The 20,764-nt window shown below is 37.6% G+C and overlaps 1 protein-coding gene across 1 annotated transcript; it reads left to right on the top strand.

Moving 5' to 3' along the window:
- Nucleotides 1-1,351: 1,351 nt before the first annotated feature.
- On the top strand, nt 1,352-14,711 carry LOC130922291 (homeobox protein BarH-like 1). Its single transcript, XM_057846976.1, has 4 exons — nt 1,352-1,553; nt 2,344-2,632; nt 2,704-2,788; nt 14,367-14,711. The coding sequence occupies exons 1-4, from the start codon at nt 1,352-1,354 to the stop codon at nt 14,529-14,531; spliced, it is 741 nt and encodes a 246-aa protein (XP_057702959.1). The 3' UTR covers nt 14,532-14,711.
- The last annotated feature ends 6,053 nt before the right edge of the window (nt 14,712-20,764 follow it).

The raw sequence follows: 20,764 nt of genomic DNA, 5'->3' as shown, positions 1-20,764 counted from the left end.
TGCCATCATTAGAACATTAAAGAATAGTTTGACATGTAAATAAGATATTAATATTATAGATACATTTAGTAATGTTTTAATAATATGTGCTGTACAGTCATTCTCTCCATCATACGATACGTGTGTTTGTACATACGTAAAGGTAAATATATTCTTTCATTCATTTTCCGAGCCACTTAACCTCACGAGGGTCGTGGGGCTGGAGCCTATCCCAGCTAACTATGGGTTGTCGGCGGCGTACACCCGGAATCGGTTGCCAGCCAATCGCAGGGCATAAGGAGAAGAACAACTATTTGCGCACACACACTCATACAATTTAAAGTTTTCAATCAGCCTACCATGCATGTTTTTGAGATGTGGAAGGAAACCGGAGTACCCAGAGAAAACCCACGCAAGCGAGAACTTCACACAGGAAACCCGGGATTGAACCCTTGATCTCAGAGCTGTGAGGCAGACGTGCTAACCACTCTGCCGTGCACCGTGATGTAAACACGGTGTACGGTGTACAGTAAATGCTTTTAGAACTTCTCAATGCATTGAGGGCACAAAAGTTGAGCAGCGAGGTAGCACTGTATATCCTCATTTACCTATTGATCACACAGCATAAGGAGCAAGGTCACCAATGCAGGGAATTGAATCCACAACCTCTTGTTTGGAAAGGCAGATACGCCACCGTATCACAACGCAGTGTAGTAGATCAAAACATTGCAAATAAAATATGAGTAATATAAATAACACAAATAATAACATACAACATACCGAAACAGTTTAATTAAACTAGAGGGGATGAATAGGCAGGGTTTTTTATTTGTAGGGATGTTAGTAGACATATGAGATACTTGCTGATCATTAATCTTCCCCTAGCTGAGTTCATCATAGTTATGACCAGTGGCAGCTTTAAGCGTTTTGGGGCTATGCCTAATGGTCTATCCTCTTTACGAATAAATACTGTTTGTTAAATGATTAATTATGCGCTATCTAGGTTAAAGAGGTGGGGTCTTGGACCCTTAAGACCCAAACATTTTGCCTATTCACACTCAACTCACCACCAATCCTTTTCATTATACTGATAAAAGCCCCGTCCATCAAGGTCCCTCCCATCAGTGGGCATGATCACGAAGGATTTGCTGAGTTTGATCTTGGCTATTCATTTGATTTTTGTCTCCCATTTGGCTTACACGATCTTCTGGGAAAAACAGAAGAGGACGCTGCTGCTATTTTTGTAGTGTCCCAGCCTAAAAGATATATTTGATGTATAGGATTATTGTCTGGACTTTAAAATCAACGAGGTGGGAAAATGAGAACTGAATAATTTGCACTATAAACTCGTAGCCGGAAAAAAATAGCGACCATGCAGCGTCATTTGGACATCGGGGCACTTTACCATCCTGTGGAAGTTCAGCCCGATCACGGGACGCATCGCTACCGGACTTTCATGATTGAAGAGATCCTCACCGATCACGAGGAACACAAAGTTGCAGCTCCCACAAGAGAGCTCCTCAAATTCGGAGTACACGCGCTTCTCTCTACTCGTGCATTCCGGAACCAAATGGGTAAGAACAAACGGAGTAGTCCGATTTGTTACGTTAACACGGAGGCCAAAATTGCATGAATGTGTTTTCATTATATTATAAGTAAACATATGCCCCTCCGCCCCTAAAGCATTTGAAACCCAAATATTAGTTGACAATCAGGTTCATGTGACAGCCAGCCATGTGCGATGTCGGTCGATGATGAATAAATAACCACAAAGCGTTTAGGACGGATTCGATTCGTGAAAAGGCTACAAGACAAAACACAACAACTTTACTTGTTGACCGTTGCATGCGTTACACAATTAATACAGTAGGTTGTTTGTATTTGATAATAATAATAATAAGTTGCAATAAATCCAAATGATGTATAGCTGTTGACGTTCTTTGTTTGTTTGTTTGTTTTTTGTTTGTTTGTTCGTTCGTTTTGCTCTAAGTTGCTGAAATAAGTAAATTCGATATGTTTAACTCCTTATGACAGCAACAATTCCAAGTCGGTGTTTTGAGCTAATAATGATGTACGGGATGTTTTACAATCGATAAAAGTTATAAATGAGAATTAGAATTCATGAAAATTCTAACATACACCATTTCATTCTGCGTATTTCCTCAAATGTTACTATACCAAAGACCCAACATTTATTCATTTCGGTTTAAATGATGTCGATTGCGTACGCATAAAACTTAAATTACCCAAAAAATAAAATGTCAAATATATTTTCGTTTGGTTTGTTCGAAGCCCAAGATGATGCGAAAGAACTTCGAGGTGACTCATGACAACTTTTCATCTTTACCTATTCTCTTCTGAAAGCGTTGAAGGCCGACCAGACTACGCGAAATGTTGTCAAGTTCCCCTTGTCCCCGTTGCCCCGCTCACTGAGCTCGACGCTCGGCTCCCCGCTGCTATCGGCCCCTACAAACCTGCAGGTCGGCGTGCCATCCCTTCCTCTCGATCTTCACATCAGGGGCACATTGGAGCATGGATCTGGAGTCGGCAAAAGCAAGAAGGGTCGCCGGAGCCGAACAGTGTTCACCGAACTCCAGTTAATGGGGCTGGAAAAACGCTTCGAGAAGCAAAAATATTTGTCAACACCTGATAGGTGAGTGGCTGCATACCGTTAATATATATATCTCAACACATATAATTTTATCCATATTTAATCCCTTACAGAATAGATCTTGCTGAGTCTTTGGGCCTCAGTCAACTCCAAGTCAAAACGTGGTATCAGAACAGAAGGATGAAATGGAAGAAAATTGTAAGTTTAACGCATAATTACTATAAACCTGATATGTCGTGAATCACAAAAAAAATTCACTGTTACTGTCTGTACCTAACAAAAGTGACCATTTGTTACCCAATATGTGCAAACGTTTCTTCCAATGATAAGACAGAAAAATCAAAGGTTGTGACATAATATAGATGTATATTAGGGCTGAATGATATTGGGAAAAACTTACATTGCGACTTTTGGGGGGTTTGCGATATATTGCAATATATATTGCAATTTTACAACTAGAAGAATTTTCACCATGACTTCAATCGCTCTGTTTGGAAAGACTTTGGTTGGACTCACCATGTTTTCGTATTAGTGTATTGCATTCAGTATTTTATTAGATTGTTTTTCCTGAGTTTCCCCCTTGTTTTTCCAATTTATCCTTCTATTCTTATTTTTTCCCCTTTATTCTTTAAAAATTTATCATATTCTTCATTATAAAAATGCTATCTTCGTTTCTGTCATTTTGTTGCATTATAGATTTAAGGTGCTTCAATTTTCTTTAATAGAATTTATTTATTATTCATTTATCTAAGAACTGAAAGTGCAAAAAAAATTGCAAAACCGCGATATATGATTGTATTCATATAATACAGTTTAATCCAGGGTTTATCCGTGAATGATCAAGATTGCTGTATATAAAATGGATACAGGAAGTCATGTTTCGGCACACATGCTGCTTTTATGAAGCAAACCAAAAATTAACACGTTCAAAAAAATAATAATAATAATCCTACATCCTGCATGAGGACTATTGCGCATGCACACAATGCGATGACGATATTGAAACGATATATTGTGCAAGCCTAATTTATATGTATATATAGATATACCTGTATATGTTTCACTGTAAATCATCAATTTATCGATTCTTTGGACGGCGACATATTTTACGATATTACAAATATATAAGATATTAAGTACAAATTTAACACAATCTCTTCCATTTCAAGCCTGCCTAGGGTCGATTCAATTCAAAGGGCTTTCAACTAATTGACTATGCTATTATGTAAACATTAACACACTTGGTTGTTCCACCGAGAAAGCAATAAAAAAATTTTAAAAAACAATATCGATGTTTTTGACAATTCTGTTTTAGAAACTTTTCAGATATTTACATGAAACCTATTCTTTTTGACAAAAAGGCAAGTCTCAAAGAAGACTATATAGGTTGTTGTTTTTTTTGTGTGTGTTTTGATCTATTTCGATTCCATTGTCCTTAACCAATCAATAGGGTAACTTGATACTAACAGAGGTGGGTAGAGTAGGCAAAAAATTTACTCACGTAAGAGTAGCGTTACTTCAAAATAATATTAATCAAGTAAGAGTAAAAGTAGTCATCCCAAAAATGTACTCAAGTACAATTAAAAAAGTATTTGGTGAAAAGAATACTCAAGTAATGAGTAACATTTTGAGTAACTGCTTACATTGTTTTTTGTTTGTTTGTTTGTTTGTTTGTTTGTTTGTTTGTTTGTTTGTTTGTTTGTTTTTTAAACAATGGTATTTTTTTCTCAGCACAAAGTTATCCATATAAACTGTTATTTTCATACTGTACTATAACCTATTACATAACTGCACTGAAGCAAAGATATTTTAAAAAATTGAATTCTGGTGAGAGAAGAAAAATCTGCAGCACTGAAGTGTCATTCGTCAAAAGAGCATGAGTGCCCGCTAATGGAGAAAATAGTTCGAATAGTTGAATAGGAAACAGTTCCTTCATAGTTCCTAATATGAAATAAAATGGATCATATCTCCGGTTTTCCGTGGTCAATCGGAGCCAAATAAAAACCGGGACAGAGGTTAAAATCTGCGCTTTTCAGTCACGTTGAGAGCAATGCTCTTTGTCAAATACTTCATTTTTACGATGGTTTAAAGACGCCACAGGATCGAAAATGGCGGCGTGATCGTGGAACGGCAAGCTTGCGTCTGAATGGTACACTGCTGTACACTGCTAATACAATGTAAATAAATTAATTTGTTTGAAATAAATTAATTTGTTAATTAATTGGATTAGCCAATATTTTTTAAATATTTACTCAAGTAAATGTAAAAAGTATTGCTTAGTAAAACTCTTCTTAGTAGTACATTTTTCTACAAAAAGTTAGTCAAGTAAATGTAACGGAGTAAATGTAACGCATTGCTACCCACCTATGTACACTAATATATACACTGTCATTCATTTTCCATACCGCTTATCGTCACAAACATTGCAAGGGTCCAAAAGCTCAGCTGAATCTCGGCAGGAGGCAGGGTACCCCCCCTAACTAGTCCCAGGGCACAACGAAACAAACAATCATCAATTATACTAAATTTCACAAATGGATAAATTAGAGTGTTCTATTATTCTTGCATGCATGTTTTTATATGGGAGGACAATGGAGTACCTGGATAAAACCTGCAGCCATGGGAGGAAACAAACTGTACATAAAGAAAGGCCTATTGAACCCTTGATCTCAGATGCAAACCTGTCATCCAAGGTTGTGCTATCAATATAATGGCAGAAAACACTCAGGTGACTTGAAGTTCCGCTCTGAGACCCCCAATTTGGCCAACTTTCAAAATCGTCCGATATGCATGTTTGATACATCAATGGAAAGCTTAAAATCTCAATTTTCTGGGGTAAGAAAATTTTTGAATAGGAGGGCATTTAAAAAAAAAAAAAAAAAAAAAAAAACAGAAAACAAATTTTAAACAGCAAAACCCTGTCTGGAGGTGAGAGCACGCAAGAGACGAATTAAAGACGCCATGACTTCAACGAGAAATTATCGCATACTTACCTTGTTTCGATCCAAAAACTCCATGCAGCATGTATCACCGAGTGGCAAGACACAGCTGTTAATGGCCACAGCTGGATTTTTGTGGGATTTGATGGGTGAAACATGGAAATATAACAAGGGTCGCGATGCAGAAATCGCAGACATCAAGGAGTCGTCGAGGTTTTCTTTTTCATATATTTACCCTTTGAAACGTTTTTTTTTTTTCCCATTTTTTCTTTGTATGGATCAATTATTTATCATCTAACATATCAGAGAAAATAAGACAGTAACAAAAAATATATAATTAAGCGATAGTTATGAGGTAGATATCCGTGACTTTTTTAAAGACACCATTTTTTTCATTGTGACGTCATTTGTTTAAGAGTTTAAAATATGCGAGTGAATAATTTTTTTTAAGTCTTTTTTTTTTTAAACAAAATATTAGACATCAATTAATGATTATAAGCTAAAAATGACAGACATTTCGAATAATAAATACAATTACTTATCTTCTTTTTACGGCTAGGTTGAAACACGTCTGTAAACGGGGGTTTCTAGGGTAAAACGGACAAATTAAAAATAGTTTGGGGCTTATTGCGACTTGAATCTGCTATAGCAGCACATAGACATATTGTTCAATCAAACATAACGGTTCTTTTGGCTTAAAATACAGCAGTTTATTTTAAAGAGGGGTGCTGGAGCAGAAACTGCTTTTTCAGTCTTGTCTGTGTTTTCCGCCATATGCGTGTTAAGGGTGGGACTTTGACACGTTAAATATGATGAACTAATTACAAAGAGAAACGTGTTAAAATAATTTTTTTTAAAAATAATAATGCATTTAATCAACAGCATTATACACTCAAAGCCATATTGCCTTATGAACACAGCCAAAAAGAAGTTAATCATAGATAGCAACTTTTAAAAAAAGATATAAAGTGTTCTTTCATTCATTCATCTTCTTCTTGCATAATGTAATACCAATGCTGCTTCACTGCGAAGTGGTGCCTCCTAGTGGCCATGCTTCGCACAAACTCAAGATTGTTCTTTTCTTATATTAACTGCACTGTTGAGGGAATTTCACATATACAGTATATTAAATATATGCCCATTGGTGTAGTTTGACTTTTGTGGGAGGGGGGTAACAAAATACGTGGATGACCCCGAAACGCAGTGTCAGCAATAAAATTTACTTACAATACATATACACTGTATACTTGACAGTTGACACTGTTCGTGTTCAATCCTTGGTTCAAACTCAGTTGTTGTTGGTAGTGTTTGAAAGCTTAGGTTTAAAGAAATTCTGAATATCCAGCTTGCCACCTCTGGTGTGGTTTTGGAAAAACAAATCACAGGACCGACACGAAGGTGCTAGTCACGTGATGTGTTCGAAAAATAATTTTGACCCATTATGAAATACTTTGTAGGATTCTTGTTAATTTCATTAAATTTGTTGTGTATTTTATTGCTTTACAACTTTTATAGACAACATTTTAACATTTTAAGGGGAAGTTCAGAATTTATGACATCAGGCTTAATCTTCGAGTTAGCGGGGGTTAAATTAGTCAGGGAAGTTTATTTCAACAAATTCCGTGCAGTTTGTCAGTTATTCATTAGTTTCAGGGCTCCGGAGTGGCTAAGCTAGCGCGAGTCAATAGCGCCTGCTTAGACTGCCAATAAAAAACAGTATTAACAGATCTAACATCGTCAATTAAATTCGAAATACCCATGCGCCCAAAACAACGTCACATCAAACTGCTGTAATTCGTTTCATTCTGCGGGACAATTTTTTTAGATGCTTAATGCGACCACAATAGAGAGTAGCTCAGTCTGCTCCCTTTTGTCCCCCCCCCCCCCCCCCGGAAAAAAAAATTTGATATCACTCTGCCCTGCTTGCCTAGACAGCCTGTTCCCTGCAGAGCTGCTGGATTACAAATGTTGCCATTCATACTACAATTATTGACATGTAATGGTAAATTTTGAAAACTTAAACCTGAAAATCCTGAAAACATAGCCAAACGAATTGATTGCATGGGTCATTGGTGATTCTAATGCATGCATATATTGTTTTTTATTGGTATGCTAAGCAGGCACCATTGACTTGCGCTAGCTTAGTCACTCCGGAGCCCTTAAACTAACAAAGAACTAACAAATTGTGCATGGAATTTGTTGAAATCAACTCCACCGACTAAACCCCTGCTAATTCGTAGATTAAGCCGTATGTTCAGAACTTCCCCTTTAAATTCATTTAAAGGAAAGTCATTTACATGCAATGACAGTTTTCGGCCGCCGGGGGGCACTGTACAATGTAGGTAGTCCCCAGACTTACCTGATTTCAACTTTACGACATCGGAGTCTCGTCTGCAATTTTTTTCTCCAGTAGTTTTTTTATTTACTTTTTCTTATTGTACCTCACATTATCATATTTTTTTACTATACTTTATTAATAAGACGTGTACTGTCGTCTCTAAACATTGAGTTGTTCATCTTTACAGGCAGCAAACAAGGAAATTGTGCTTTTTTAAGCTTTTTACTTCCTTCACTTTTGACAGTTTGTAAGAGTGTAGCACACATACTGTATGTACACTTATTTTCAAAACGACACTCATTTTGACAATACAACACTTGACACAAAACAATTGGTATTAAAACGTCCATCTAGTCTGATCAATATGTAAATTTAGTAGATTAAATTAGCGTAATTTGCCTAACAAAAGTCCGCTATCTTATATGCTACAAATGCTAATATATTTACAATTGTCATAGCAAATCATTCACACGTAACTCCACAAACTGTAGCTGTTAACTGAATTACAAATGGAGACACAAACATATAGTCAAACAGCTGAGACAATTTACAGCCTGATGTGGGCCAAACCAGAGCGCAGCTATCGGTTACCCATGTCAGACGTCTGAGTCTGCTCTTCAGTCAAACAAGGCGACAGTCCAGCCAGACCCAACGCTGCCACCAGAGGGCAGTGTATCCTCCATTAATAAACAGAATAAAATACTTTTGGACTTATTGAATCGTTATTTTGGGGTGCTGAACTCATTCACTCCCTGACATTTTCACCGGTGCAACCCCCTTCGCTCCCGGCCGTTTTACTGGATTTTAACTCATTTTGCAAGGCCCACACAAAATTCTGTTCTTATTGCTATAAAAACATGGAACCCACCAAAAGAAAGATTAGACTCTCTTCTTTCAGCAGGAAAAAAAGTTAGATCATATCTTTTTCCATTCTCTAGAAATCAGCATTAGAAAATAGCTTTAGCTTGAGCAATTTTCCAATTTCTGATGAAAAAACTGAGAAATTGAGCTTTTTGTAAAAGCATACATTTCAAACATAACTTTGACTTTAACACAGCTATTTTTTGCTCTTGTGACATCCCAAACATCTGAATAATGTTTTCCTTCTACAAAATAACATAAACAACAAGATAAATAGAGCTTTTGATAGCAAAGTAACAATTTATTTATACATAACTAAGCTATTGAACTGAGAGATGACGCTGTTGTGGCTGCGACAGCCGGGGTAAACTTTTCCCTCATCGCCGCCTGTCTCATCAAGATGGATTTTTTTTTTGTCTTTCTTTTGTGGTGACCACTGCCATGTGGCAGAGTTTGTCTGGGATTTGTGTGGGGCATATTGTGTTCCTGGGGGGGAACTGGTTTGGCTGTGCGCGTTTCCGGCTGAGTAGCGGGGGACGTGAGTGGCCGAGTACAGTGGCGCAGGCTCTTCTCGGCGAGCAGCACAGACTCAACGGAATCGTCCGCTGCACTTGTGGTCCCGGTCGTTCTGCTCGGTCGTCCAGCGCCTGGCATCCCGGGCGTCCTCCCGGTTGTTCTGCTCGGTCATTCGCCGCCTGGCATCCTGGACATCCTCCTGGTCGTCGCACTTGGTCATTCGTTGCCTGGCATCCTGGTCGTCCTGCTCGGACTTCCCGCGCCTGGCGTCCTGGACGTCCTCCTGGTCGTCCATTCGGTCGTCTTCCGCCAGCGCCCCGGCCGTGCGACCCGGCCATTCATTCCGTTGAATCGAGTTGTGGGTCTTACCAAATGTGCGACTGCCCTCCAGTGACCAGTTTTATTGCTTTAAAATGGATTTTCAGCGTTGTGCTTTGGAGCTAAGTTGCATCAGAACCTACAGATGACTTGCGAAAAAAAATGTAAAAGACGTATAAATACGTCGTTGCGACACTGAAACAATTAAAACTAGAACATATATATACGTTTTTGGGAGCAAATGAGTTAAAAGGTTACTTCCGACTTTGGCGGAAATTCGGGTTACGTGTAGGAGCGGAACTCATTCGTAACCAAGGGACTACCTGTAGCCCCTAAAAACACCCCTAATTTGTAATCCATAGTCGATTTGATTTAAAAATTTACTTCGTTTTATTTCATTTTTGTATATTTTGTTGTTGTTGTTTAAATACAGCAGTACTTTGCGAAAGAAAGGTCCCGCAATATCTTTAAATATTTGTTTTGATTTTCTTTTTTTCCCCTTTATTATTATCTGGGTGTTTGAAAAAAACCCAGATGATGTTATTCTGCAACTTTATTATTATTATTATTATTATTATTGTTGTTGTTAGTATCTTAATGCAAGTGTTAAATACAAGTGTACTTATTTAAAGGGTATGTCAACCCCTGGGGAAATGTTAATATTCCATCATTTATCCATAAACGCATGCCTTTTTTATTCATTAATGCCACTTCGTGTAATTACACACAAGAAAATGAGAGAAATTTGGATCGATTGTCAAGCTAAAACGACCGGCGCCCGAGATCTGGCAGATTGTGTGCGTGACGTCATTACAAGTGAAGAGAGTGCCACCGGCCACTAGGGGGGCAGCGCCTGTCTGCATCAATATGATTCCTTCTAGTGAGGGGAGAATTAGGGGTGTTTTGAGCTGTTTATGCTGTTGCATTGTGTTCGTCCTGCTCTGCACATATTCCAGGTTCCCTCATGAAGAAACACCCCTCGTTGTCAATAAAAGAGAATTCAGAATTGACAGTGAGGGGTGTTTCTTCAACAAGAAAAAGGCTCAGTGCTTTAATACTGAATGGCTGGGATGATGGCAGACAATTTCGTTTCTAGTTCCAGCGACGAATCCGACGTAGAAGGACGTAACGAATGTTCATTTAATGGCGACGGTGTTTAACTGGTGTTTTAGGTAACCAATTTGAGCCCAAACCAGCGAGCCAATGCAGCGTAAAGAAACAGTCATTGAGGGGAGCAATAAATATTAAAATATTGTAACGTTGATAATAGTCAACCGTTGAATCAGATTGCAATTCTTTATTTGTGGGAACTTATTGAACAACACGACTGCTGTCTGCCGCAGCCAACGCACATATCACCCGCCAGAACAAACGTAAACACAGGAAGGCACGTCCCTCGCTCTCCCGCACCTCCCTCACCCCTCCACGTCATGCGGTGCATTCAGAAACATATGCAAACACCCCCGCCACGTTATAACCCGATTCGTTAAAATATGTCAAATATTATATATTATTGCTTTTATTTATAATTTATACATGTCTCCAGTCCTGTATCCAATGCCTGATTATTTTTTATTATTATTATAGAAGAGTACTTACTCTGGCCATTTCCAGCTTAGCAACTACCTTCCTTTGCTTTGCCTGGGATGGTGAGGTGGTCTCATCAGTGGCAGTCTTCGTCCTCTTTCTTCGTGTCTTGGGACACTTAGGTGGCTGTGCGTGTATGGTGGGCACCGCATCTGCTTTGAGCAGCAATCTTTTAGCAAAACCCGATTTCACTTGTCCATAGTTCGAGAAGCTTTCAGGTGGAAAATGCGCACCACACAAAACCGTGCCGGAGGCTGGGTCTGGAAAATTAGCCCTCTTTGCACGGACGAACTTTACCCATTGTCTGCGTAGTCCAGCTTTTTTTTTTTTTTTTTTTTTTTTTTTTTTTTTTGCGTTCGGGAACACATGGATACTATATTCCGATAAATAGCTATTTGTACACCACATAGCACAGCAGTTTTGAACCATTTTAGTGATGTTTTGGTCAAACTAACCCGAACGCTACTCTCTCGTCGATAAAAAACAATGGCACCTGGCTCCGCGTCGACTTTCATTCACTTGTAGTGACGTCGCCGCCCCATTCGGCTGTTTCTGGAACACTTTCGGAAATGTTCGTCATTTTCGATCTATTTTCGATAATTGCTCATTAATGTGATTGATTTTTTTGTTAACTTTATCAATATTTGTTATCTTGGCACATAACGGTTCTATTGATGTCTCACACGCCCTTTGCGTTTTCATACCCTTTAAGTCAGTCGTTCAGTATGATTTTTTAAGTATATATATATTTGGGACCAGAAGTAGTGTGCGTTGAATCAAAATGTGGATTCGGTTCTGGTTCATAGTGCTTTTTTTCACGGAAAGAAAATTACCCAAACCTGAGTTACTTTGGCACAAGTTATAAGCTCTGTATGGTGTGCACGTCTATTGCCACTACAGGCAACTTGTCCAGTGAATTAGTGGTGCGTTAATTGGATCCGTGCAGCTATTCACACTTACAGTGGAACAGAACCCGCGTTGTCACTTCTGAGCATCAGATCTTCTCTCCTCTTGCCCCTTTTGAGCAGCTATAGAACGGTCTTTCCAGCTTTGGAAATGTATTATCTTCTCTTTCCCGGGTGCGGGCAAAAGCTGTTTTCTCACGATGACTCGACGGCACGCCCAACCATCGAGTGCGTTCAAGGGCCATTTCAAGAAAACAGTTCGAAAATTATACCTCAAATTACCATTCGAAAACACGAATGAAAGCGACAGAACACCAAGATAAAATACAAATAGTCCAAATGAAGTACAAAAAGGAGGTGTCTGTGAACATATAAGAGATCATTATTATCATTAATAATCTTAGCATTTTGGACATGCTTTATTTACTCTAGTTGGTCAAGTTAAATAATTCATTTTGTGTTTAATCTTATTTTATTTTGCGCAATGTTGAAATGTCAGGATCAAATAAATATGGTCAAATATAAATTGGTGTAATTCTAAGCAGCATTAATTCATATTTATCAAACAAATACATACATAAATAACAAAGAAAGTATGAATAATATTTGTCTAAAGGTTTTTTATATGAACATGAAAAAAATGAAAACCAAAATATTTTTTAATCATTATTGTTTCTGTTTTTTGCTTCAATTTTCTCATATTCGATGAGAGCGAGAAGAGCGAGCGCGTGTGTGTATATATGTGTGGGGGAGGTGTTTAAAGGGCAAAACCCAAGATTTTCATAAATCCCGTTCCACACAATCTGTCGCCTAATCATATTTATTCATTTCGGCGTAATGAAAAGAAAAAAAAAAACGTTTAATTTCTGGTTGTTTCCTTTTTGGGGGTAGGGGGCAGTGCATATCTCGAAACCAATTTATCAACTTGCCATTTTTTCCTCCCTTGTCAGCCAGCATTGAAGGTTACCAGCAAACAACACGCAAATTGCAAGTATTTAGTTTTATTATTTTGCTTCATGCCGTGGCACATACAAATTGACACTGGGCCGTTTTGACAGACTACTTAAAAACATATGTCAAACACTATGTAAATCTGACATAACATAATACAAATGCTAACTTTACCGGCAAATTACTAGTATTTCATTTTATTGTTCTGCACTGGGCCGTTTTGACATACCACTTTCAACATATTTCAAGCACCATGTAAGTCTGGCATAACATAAGACAACTGTTTCATCATGATGTGTGTTTCATTTTACTTCATCAAAATTCATGAGTAAAAATCAAACAGTACTCCGTTCATGAAATATCCATGCTAAAATGATGATCATACCTATAATACGAATTTAATAATATAATGAATGAAATATCTGACTTACAGAATACATGGTTTAGATATTTGTAACAATAATGCATCTTTCAACTGGATTTTTAAGAATGCACTACTAATATAAATTAGTTTCAAGTGTACGTGTATCCAACCTTCCCTCGAAACGGAATGGTACCGTATTGAGAAACTAAAGTACGCATTCCGTAATTAGATTGCAAGGGATGCGCTCTGTCCCGTGTTATCATGAAACTCGAAAACAGTGTCTGATCATTTCGAATGAATGAGTACTCATACATTTAGTGTGCAGGTGTCACTGGTGGTGTAGTGGCGCATTGACCTGATTTTGGTACTGGCAGCCTCGGGTCGATTCCCAGTGGCGCTGTCTCTCATGGGCCCATTGCCATAACAGCCATAATCAGTATTGAGAATGGATGAATTCCTTTAGTGTGTTTTCTACTCTGCTTGGATTTTCTCATTATTTCTTTTGACTGATTTCAGGGCATTCAAAACAACTCAATATCTTTGAGTGTAAATAATGTTTCACCAATTATATTAGGTAATATGTAGTATCACTTTTAGAGTGACCTGACTATGAGCCGTAGCGCTGAACTGGCAACAAAGAAAGAAAAAGTCAAGGATTGCGTATGGTTTAAAAGTTTCATCAAGTAATTTCAATTTGTCATTGGGGTATGTATTTATGTGCAGTTCATTTTAACCGCAATTTAAAACCCTACGGTGGTGGAGGGCAGGCAATATCTGTTCGGCATAGTCACAGATGAGTCAGAGTAATTGATTTCTATTTGTGGTTTGGATTGAGACAACTACACAAATTTGACCTAAATAAAATGTTAAACTCTACAGGCAGGTTTCAATATATTTAACTCAGCAGAAAATGGGCAGAGCTATATATATATATATATTTCACATTTTTTAAAAACTGGTTGTAAATCACAAAAATTCTGTCTGTTTCTCATTTCAGGTGCTGCAAGGGGGAGGTTTGGAGTCGCCCACTAAGCCGAAAGGCCGTCCAAAGAAGAATTCAATTCCAAGCAGTGAACAGCTCTCTGAGCCAAAAAGATCAACTTCTACCAATGGATGTCTGTCCGAAGGCTTCACATCTCACTTTGAGAACAGTCAGGCTTAAGGACTTCATTGACTCATTTAAGCTAGGAGCAAGGAACAACAACAACAATTACGGAAGATAAGATAATTTGAAAGGTTTGACAAATATGAACAGTGGCTTTAATGTAGGTGGATTCTTCTTAAATATTTTAAACATCCATTTCAGCAGAGTAAACAACAAATACTTGCCTTGAATCGCTCAGAAGATGAACATGAAGATGTTGAGGAGACCAAACATCTATTCCTTCGTACTTGTGGTATTTTATCTATGTATAAATAATAAATAAATAAATAAATAAATAAATAAATAAATAAATAAATAAATAAATAAAATATATATATATATATATATATATATATATATATTTTTTTTTTTTTTTTTTTAATGATACTATCCATTCAGCCATCGATCCGTTTTCTATGCCACATGTATCCTGACTGGGTCCTCGGTGAGCTGCAGCATTTTCGCAACTTTGGCAGTATATGTAGTACTCCCATTCTTATACTTTTTTTCTTTGCTAATAGTAGTGTATTTTTACGCGTTGTATCGATACACGCTTAATTTCCAATTATTAAAACAGTAAATTGAGTATAGAAATTTACGATTGAACCGAGATCAAGAAAAGATAAATCCGAAATCGATGTCACTGCATTAATGCAATGCGATGGTGGCCAGATAAACGTTCAGGGGAGAAGTTAAGCACCCTCTATACAGGTTTTTAAGGAACCATATAAAAAGTAGATCAACTGTATTGATTTTTAAAAATAGCTATATTCTCATAAAACACGCACATACCAGTTACACAAATAAGAATTCGTTTAACGGACAGCAACAAATCAATGAAGAAAACAAGAATCTACTAATAATTGGGCCAAAATTTTCGATTGCTATTAATTAATTTGTTTGGCTTTTTTAATATTCCTTGAACTTAATATTACCTAGGAGGAGCATAATTTTTATTTTTCCTTTATTTTTCATAAGCGAACAATTCTTTGGATTGGTGGTATCCCTCGTTAATAATGGGATTTGTGGAAATTTGGTTGGTTGGTTTGGTGAATTACATTCTGATTTCCTAGTATTAAAAAATAAACTAAAACGAAATTACTACGTATTACCCAGGTCTTTAATGCATCGACATGCATGCAGATTAACGCATTCTGACAGGCATACACACTTCAGAAGAAGTAAAGATACCAAAAAACAAAACAAAAACAATAATAATAATAACAAGAATACTCCGGTAAAACTATTAACTGTTATTATTAAAAACTACTGATATGACAAATTCAAAGTAAAGTAAAAAAAAAAGAAAGTTTCTTGAAGATAAAACGAATAGTTAATGGCTGATCAAGTGCGTCATTGTGGTTGTTTTTTTTCCCTCCACGCCTGCTCTACAAGTTTTTCCGTCTTCTTAGATCTCAACCACGTTGGAATTTGCTTCTCTTGTTTTGTGCCATGTTGTCATCTGAGCGGGTTACATATTTTATACACACACACACACATATATATATATATATATATATATATATATATATATATATATATATATATATATATATATATATATATATATATACAGGGGTGCACATAATTTTTTTGCCCAGGTTCTCAGAGGAGGACCTGGAGATGTGACTTGGTCCTCATTGAGCTTGAGAGCCGACCCGCCTGATGCGATAAAATTATGACAAGCTTTACTTAGAGCCAATTACCTTTAATTAATTATATTAACAATTAATGCTCGATTAACATCAACTGGCACAACAAAATTGCCATTACTTCGAAGTGAAATGTAAAGAAATAAACATAAAAGCACCAATTCAAAATAAAGGGCATTATGCGGCTCCCACATTAACTCCAAGCCTTTGTAAAAGTGGGATGCCCTCCTCCTCATAAGAGCTCATTGAACGTACATGTTTAGCTTTGTGAAATGCGAGCAAAAACACGTTTGTCAGTGCATATAGCGCTGTGCAGGGCGAGTGGGGTGCTGTCTGACATCTATAGTTTGCTTAAGTGCCACATGCTCTGTTTTTTTCGTGCTTTTCAAAGTTTGGATGGCTGAAATTCTTTGACCCTACTACATAAGATGCGCTGCTTTTATTAGCGACATTGGAATTCTCACGGCAAATTTTGTACCACATTTCCGTGCAAGCATCATTTGCTTCTAGCCATGGTACCTACCTCCTGCAAACACTTTTCAGCAAATGTCCTTTTTTTCGGTAGCTCCGGTGACGTCTCTCTCGTCTGTCTGTCTTTTGACGGGGGTGGGGGAACACGGAAATAATTACCGGTACTCAGTGGGGCCTGCCTCTTTGACATTTTGAGAAGTGATTTTCTCGTGTCCGCCGCAAATACAGTGGTCAGCCATCGGTACGCAAAAGCGTAGGGAATCCGTTGAGTGCCCGCGCGTTTGTCTACGTCCAGTACGCATGCGCGCATGCGGACCACTTATGTGCACCCCATATATATATATATATATATATATATATATATATACACATTCATGTGCAAAAATTAGGACACTATGCAGCCTGTGTGTTTTCTAACTATTTAATCTCAATTTTAACAATCTTCAGAGATTCAAGTAATAGAGCTATATAATTTTCTGTAAAATGTAATTTTAAATGCAATTTCTGTTGAGGAATAAATTAGGACACCCACTTAAATCCCACTTATAATCGCAAAAATCACACACAGGGGTAACACATCAGGTGCACATAATGAGAACATCACTACCCAGTGTTTTGAAGGAGGCTTTCCTTATTTAAACCTCACATTTAGTTTGGTGTGCCCCAGACTGTTGAAGCAGAAGAAAAAAACCATGGTGAGATTAAAGGAGCTGTCTGAGGCCTTCAGAAAGAAGCTTGTGGACGCCTATGAGTCTGGTAAGGGATTTCAAAAGATCTCAAAAGAATATAAAATCAGCCATTCCACTGTCTGGAAATAGTCTACAAGTGGAGGACATTCAAACAACTGCCAACATGCCCAGTTCTGGCCGTCCAAGCAAGTTCACACCGAGAGCAGACCGCAAGATGCTAATAGAAGTCTACAAAACCCCTAAAATATCATCATGTGACCAACAGCAGGCTCTTGCTACTGTTGATGTGAAAGTGCATGCCTCTACAATCAGAAAGAGACTTCAAAAGTTTAACCATCATGGGAGGTGTGCAAGGAGGAAACCTTTGCTGTCCAAGAAGAACATGAAGGCCAGACTGACGTTTGCCAGAGTGAATGTAGACAAAGACCAGGACTTCTGGAATAATGTTCTTTGGACAAATGAATCTAAAATTGAATAATTTGGACACCAGAACAGAGGACATGTTTGGCGTAAACCCAATACAGCATTCCGGGAAAGGAACCTCATACCAACTGTGAAGCATGGAGGTGAAAGTGTCATGGTTTGGGGATGTTTTGCTTCACCAGGACCTGGCCAGATCACCATCATAGAATCCACCATGAATTCTATCATATATCAGAGGGTGCTTGAAGAACATGTGAGATCATCTGTGAAAAAATTCAAGCCGAAGCGAAACTGGACCCTGCAACATGACAATGACCCAAAATTTACCAGTGAATCCACCAAGGACTCGCTGAAAAGGAAGAAATGGAGAGATCTGGAATGGCCGAGTCAAAGCCCAGATCTTAATCCAACTGAGATGCTGTGAGGGTGACTTGAAATGGGACGTACATGCAAGATACCCCTCAATAACTGCAATTAATTTACTTTCTTTTCCAGAGATACAGAAAAACAATATCAGATATTGATATGTGAACATTTCCTAATAAAGAGCTGAATATTTATTGGCATGTCCTATCTATAGATTTAATTATTTATTTATTTTGGCGGAAAACAAAGACAAGGCTGAAAAAGCTGTTTCTGCTCTTGCACCCCTCTTTAAAATAAACTGCTGTATTTTAAGCCAAAAGAACTGTTGTGTTTGATAGAACAATATGTCTATATGCTGTCATAGCAGTTTCATGGCGCATTATGCCCCCCGACTATTTTTAATTTGTCCGTTTTACTCTGGAGACCACCGTTTACAGACACTGCGCAACTGCGTTTGTTTCACCCAAGCCATAAAAAGAAGTAATTATATTTATTATTCGAAATGTAAATCATTTTTAGCTTAGAATCATTATTTCATGTCTAACATTTAGTTAAAAAAAAGACTCAAAGACATTATTTACTCGCATATTTTAAACTTTTAAACAAATTACCTCACAATAAAAAAAAACAGTCTGTAAATAGGTCACGGATATCTACCTCAAAACTATCGATAATTGTATTTTTTTGTTACTGTCGCATCTTCCCCGATATTTTACATGACAAATAATCGCTCCAAAGAAAGGGAAAAAAAATGTTTTAAAGGTTAAATATTTGAAAAAGAAAATTTCAACCACTTCTTTTTGTCTGTGACTTCTCCATCGCGACCCTAGTTATATCATTGTGTTTCACCCTTAAAATCCCTACAAAGCCTGGCTGTGGCCACTCACAGCTGTGTCTTGACACTCGGTGATACATGCTACACAGATTTTGGATCGAAACAAGATAAGTACGTGTTAAAATCATGGTGTCTTTAATTATGCTCTCTAATGCTCGCACCTCAAGTTACAAGAAAGCCACAAAAAGACATACAGTACTGTGCAAAAGTTTTAGGCAGGACACCTGCCTAAAACTTTTGCACAGTACTGTACTTTTTTTTTTTTTATTATTAATTTTATTAGGATCATGAAATCTTCCACTTGGGGAAAATATATACATACAGTATAGCCTGTATATACATAATATAATAAAAATATACAGTACTGTGCAGTCGAACGCCAGCGCGAGAATTATGGATACAGCAGGCTAACTGACTAGCGTGCGATCCATTATCTTTTCGGCCCTAGTTGCCATTTGGATTGCATATTAGGGGATGATATCGATGTATTAGATACATTAGATGCTGAAATCATAAAGCCTAGGTCTTAGGCTTCAAGGCTAAATACAGTGTTATGTACTCACATTTATATGTTCCCTTTATGATTATGGAGCCTTCTATTCTCAGTATCTTGCATTCACATTCTATAAACATGATTGAAAAAATATTTTAAAAGCCGACTGCAAAAATTAGAATATTATGGTATTGGAATTTAACCCCTAAATTCCACTGGAAATATTTGTCTTTGCACAGATTTAAATCAAGCCAAATAAAAAATGTTTGTAGTAAAGTTATCATTAACTACAGTCCCTTACAAAAGTCTTGTCGCTTATCCATTTTGTAGATACGATTGCTAATAACCTGACTTTTAAGTACTCAATTGGTTTCAGAAATGGCTCATATGAAAGCTAAGACCCTCCCAAATGATGTTGAATGTACAAAAATATATTTGTTTCTCTGAAAAAAGATTTATCATTTAATGAAGACATAAAGGTCAAAATTTGGCAAGACAAAAGTTTTGTCGCCTACAGAAAGTACTAAGTAGTGTGAAAAAAAAAAAGTGCTTCAAATACAAAAATATGTTACATAACATTAGCAATTTAATGTTTTGTATGACTTCCATGGACTTTGGCAAGGATTCAGACAATTTATTGATGAAGTCATCGGGAACAGCAAAGAAAGCAGTCTTGCATGCCTCCATGGTTCATCAACATTCTTGGGTTTCGTCTTCCATGCTTCCTTTTTCATCCTCCTCAGACATGCTCAATGATGTTCATGTCTGGTGACTGGGCTGGCCAGTCCTGGAGGATCTTGATCTTCTTTGCCTTGAGGTACTTTGAGGTAGAGATTGAAGTATGCGATGGTGCACCATCCTACTGCAGAATTTGTCCCTTTTTATGTTAGGAATGTAAGAGGCGGCTAAGATTTGTTGATATTGAAGACATAGTCATTACTGATAATTGGCGTGCATTCTGGGGGAAGCCCGGGCTCGTTCGCAGAGACAGGATTCATCCGACTTGGGACGGTGCTGCTCTCTTAACTTAAAACATGGCCGCCAAACTTAGTCTCCCAAAGGGACACTCCGGAGTGGGGGGCCGGGCGCAGTGTTGTAGTGTAAAACACAACTCTATTAATTTTGATCAGTCGCCTCTTTCCGAGCTGTCACAAATCCAACAGAAGATAGAGACTGTGTCCGTGCCTCGTTTAGTGAACAGTAGAAAACATAGTACTATAGGACTACATACATTGTCACACTTAGACAAGATGAGCGGACTCAGATGCAGAATTCAGTCTTTTAATAACATAAAATGGTCAGAGGCAAGTACAAACTGAGGG

The sequence above is a fragment of the Corythoichthys intestinalis genome, chromosome 9 (genome assembly GCF_030265065.1).
Source record: "Corythoichthys intestinalis isolate RoL2023-P3 chromosome 9, ASM3026506v1, whole genome shotgun sequence".
NCBI lineage: Eukaryota > Metazoa > Chordata > Actinopteri > Syngnathiformes > Syngnathidae > Corythoichthys > Corythoichthys intestinalis.
The sequence above is the reverse complement of the archived record's forward strand: the minus strand, read 5'-3'. Positions and strand labels throughout refer to the sequence as shown.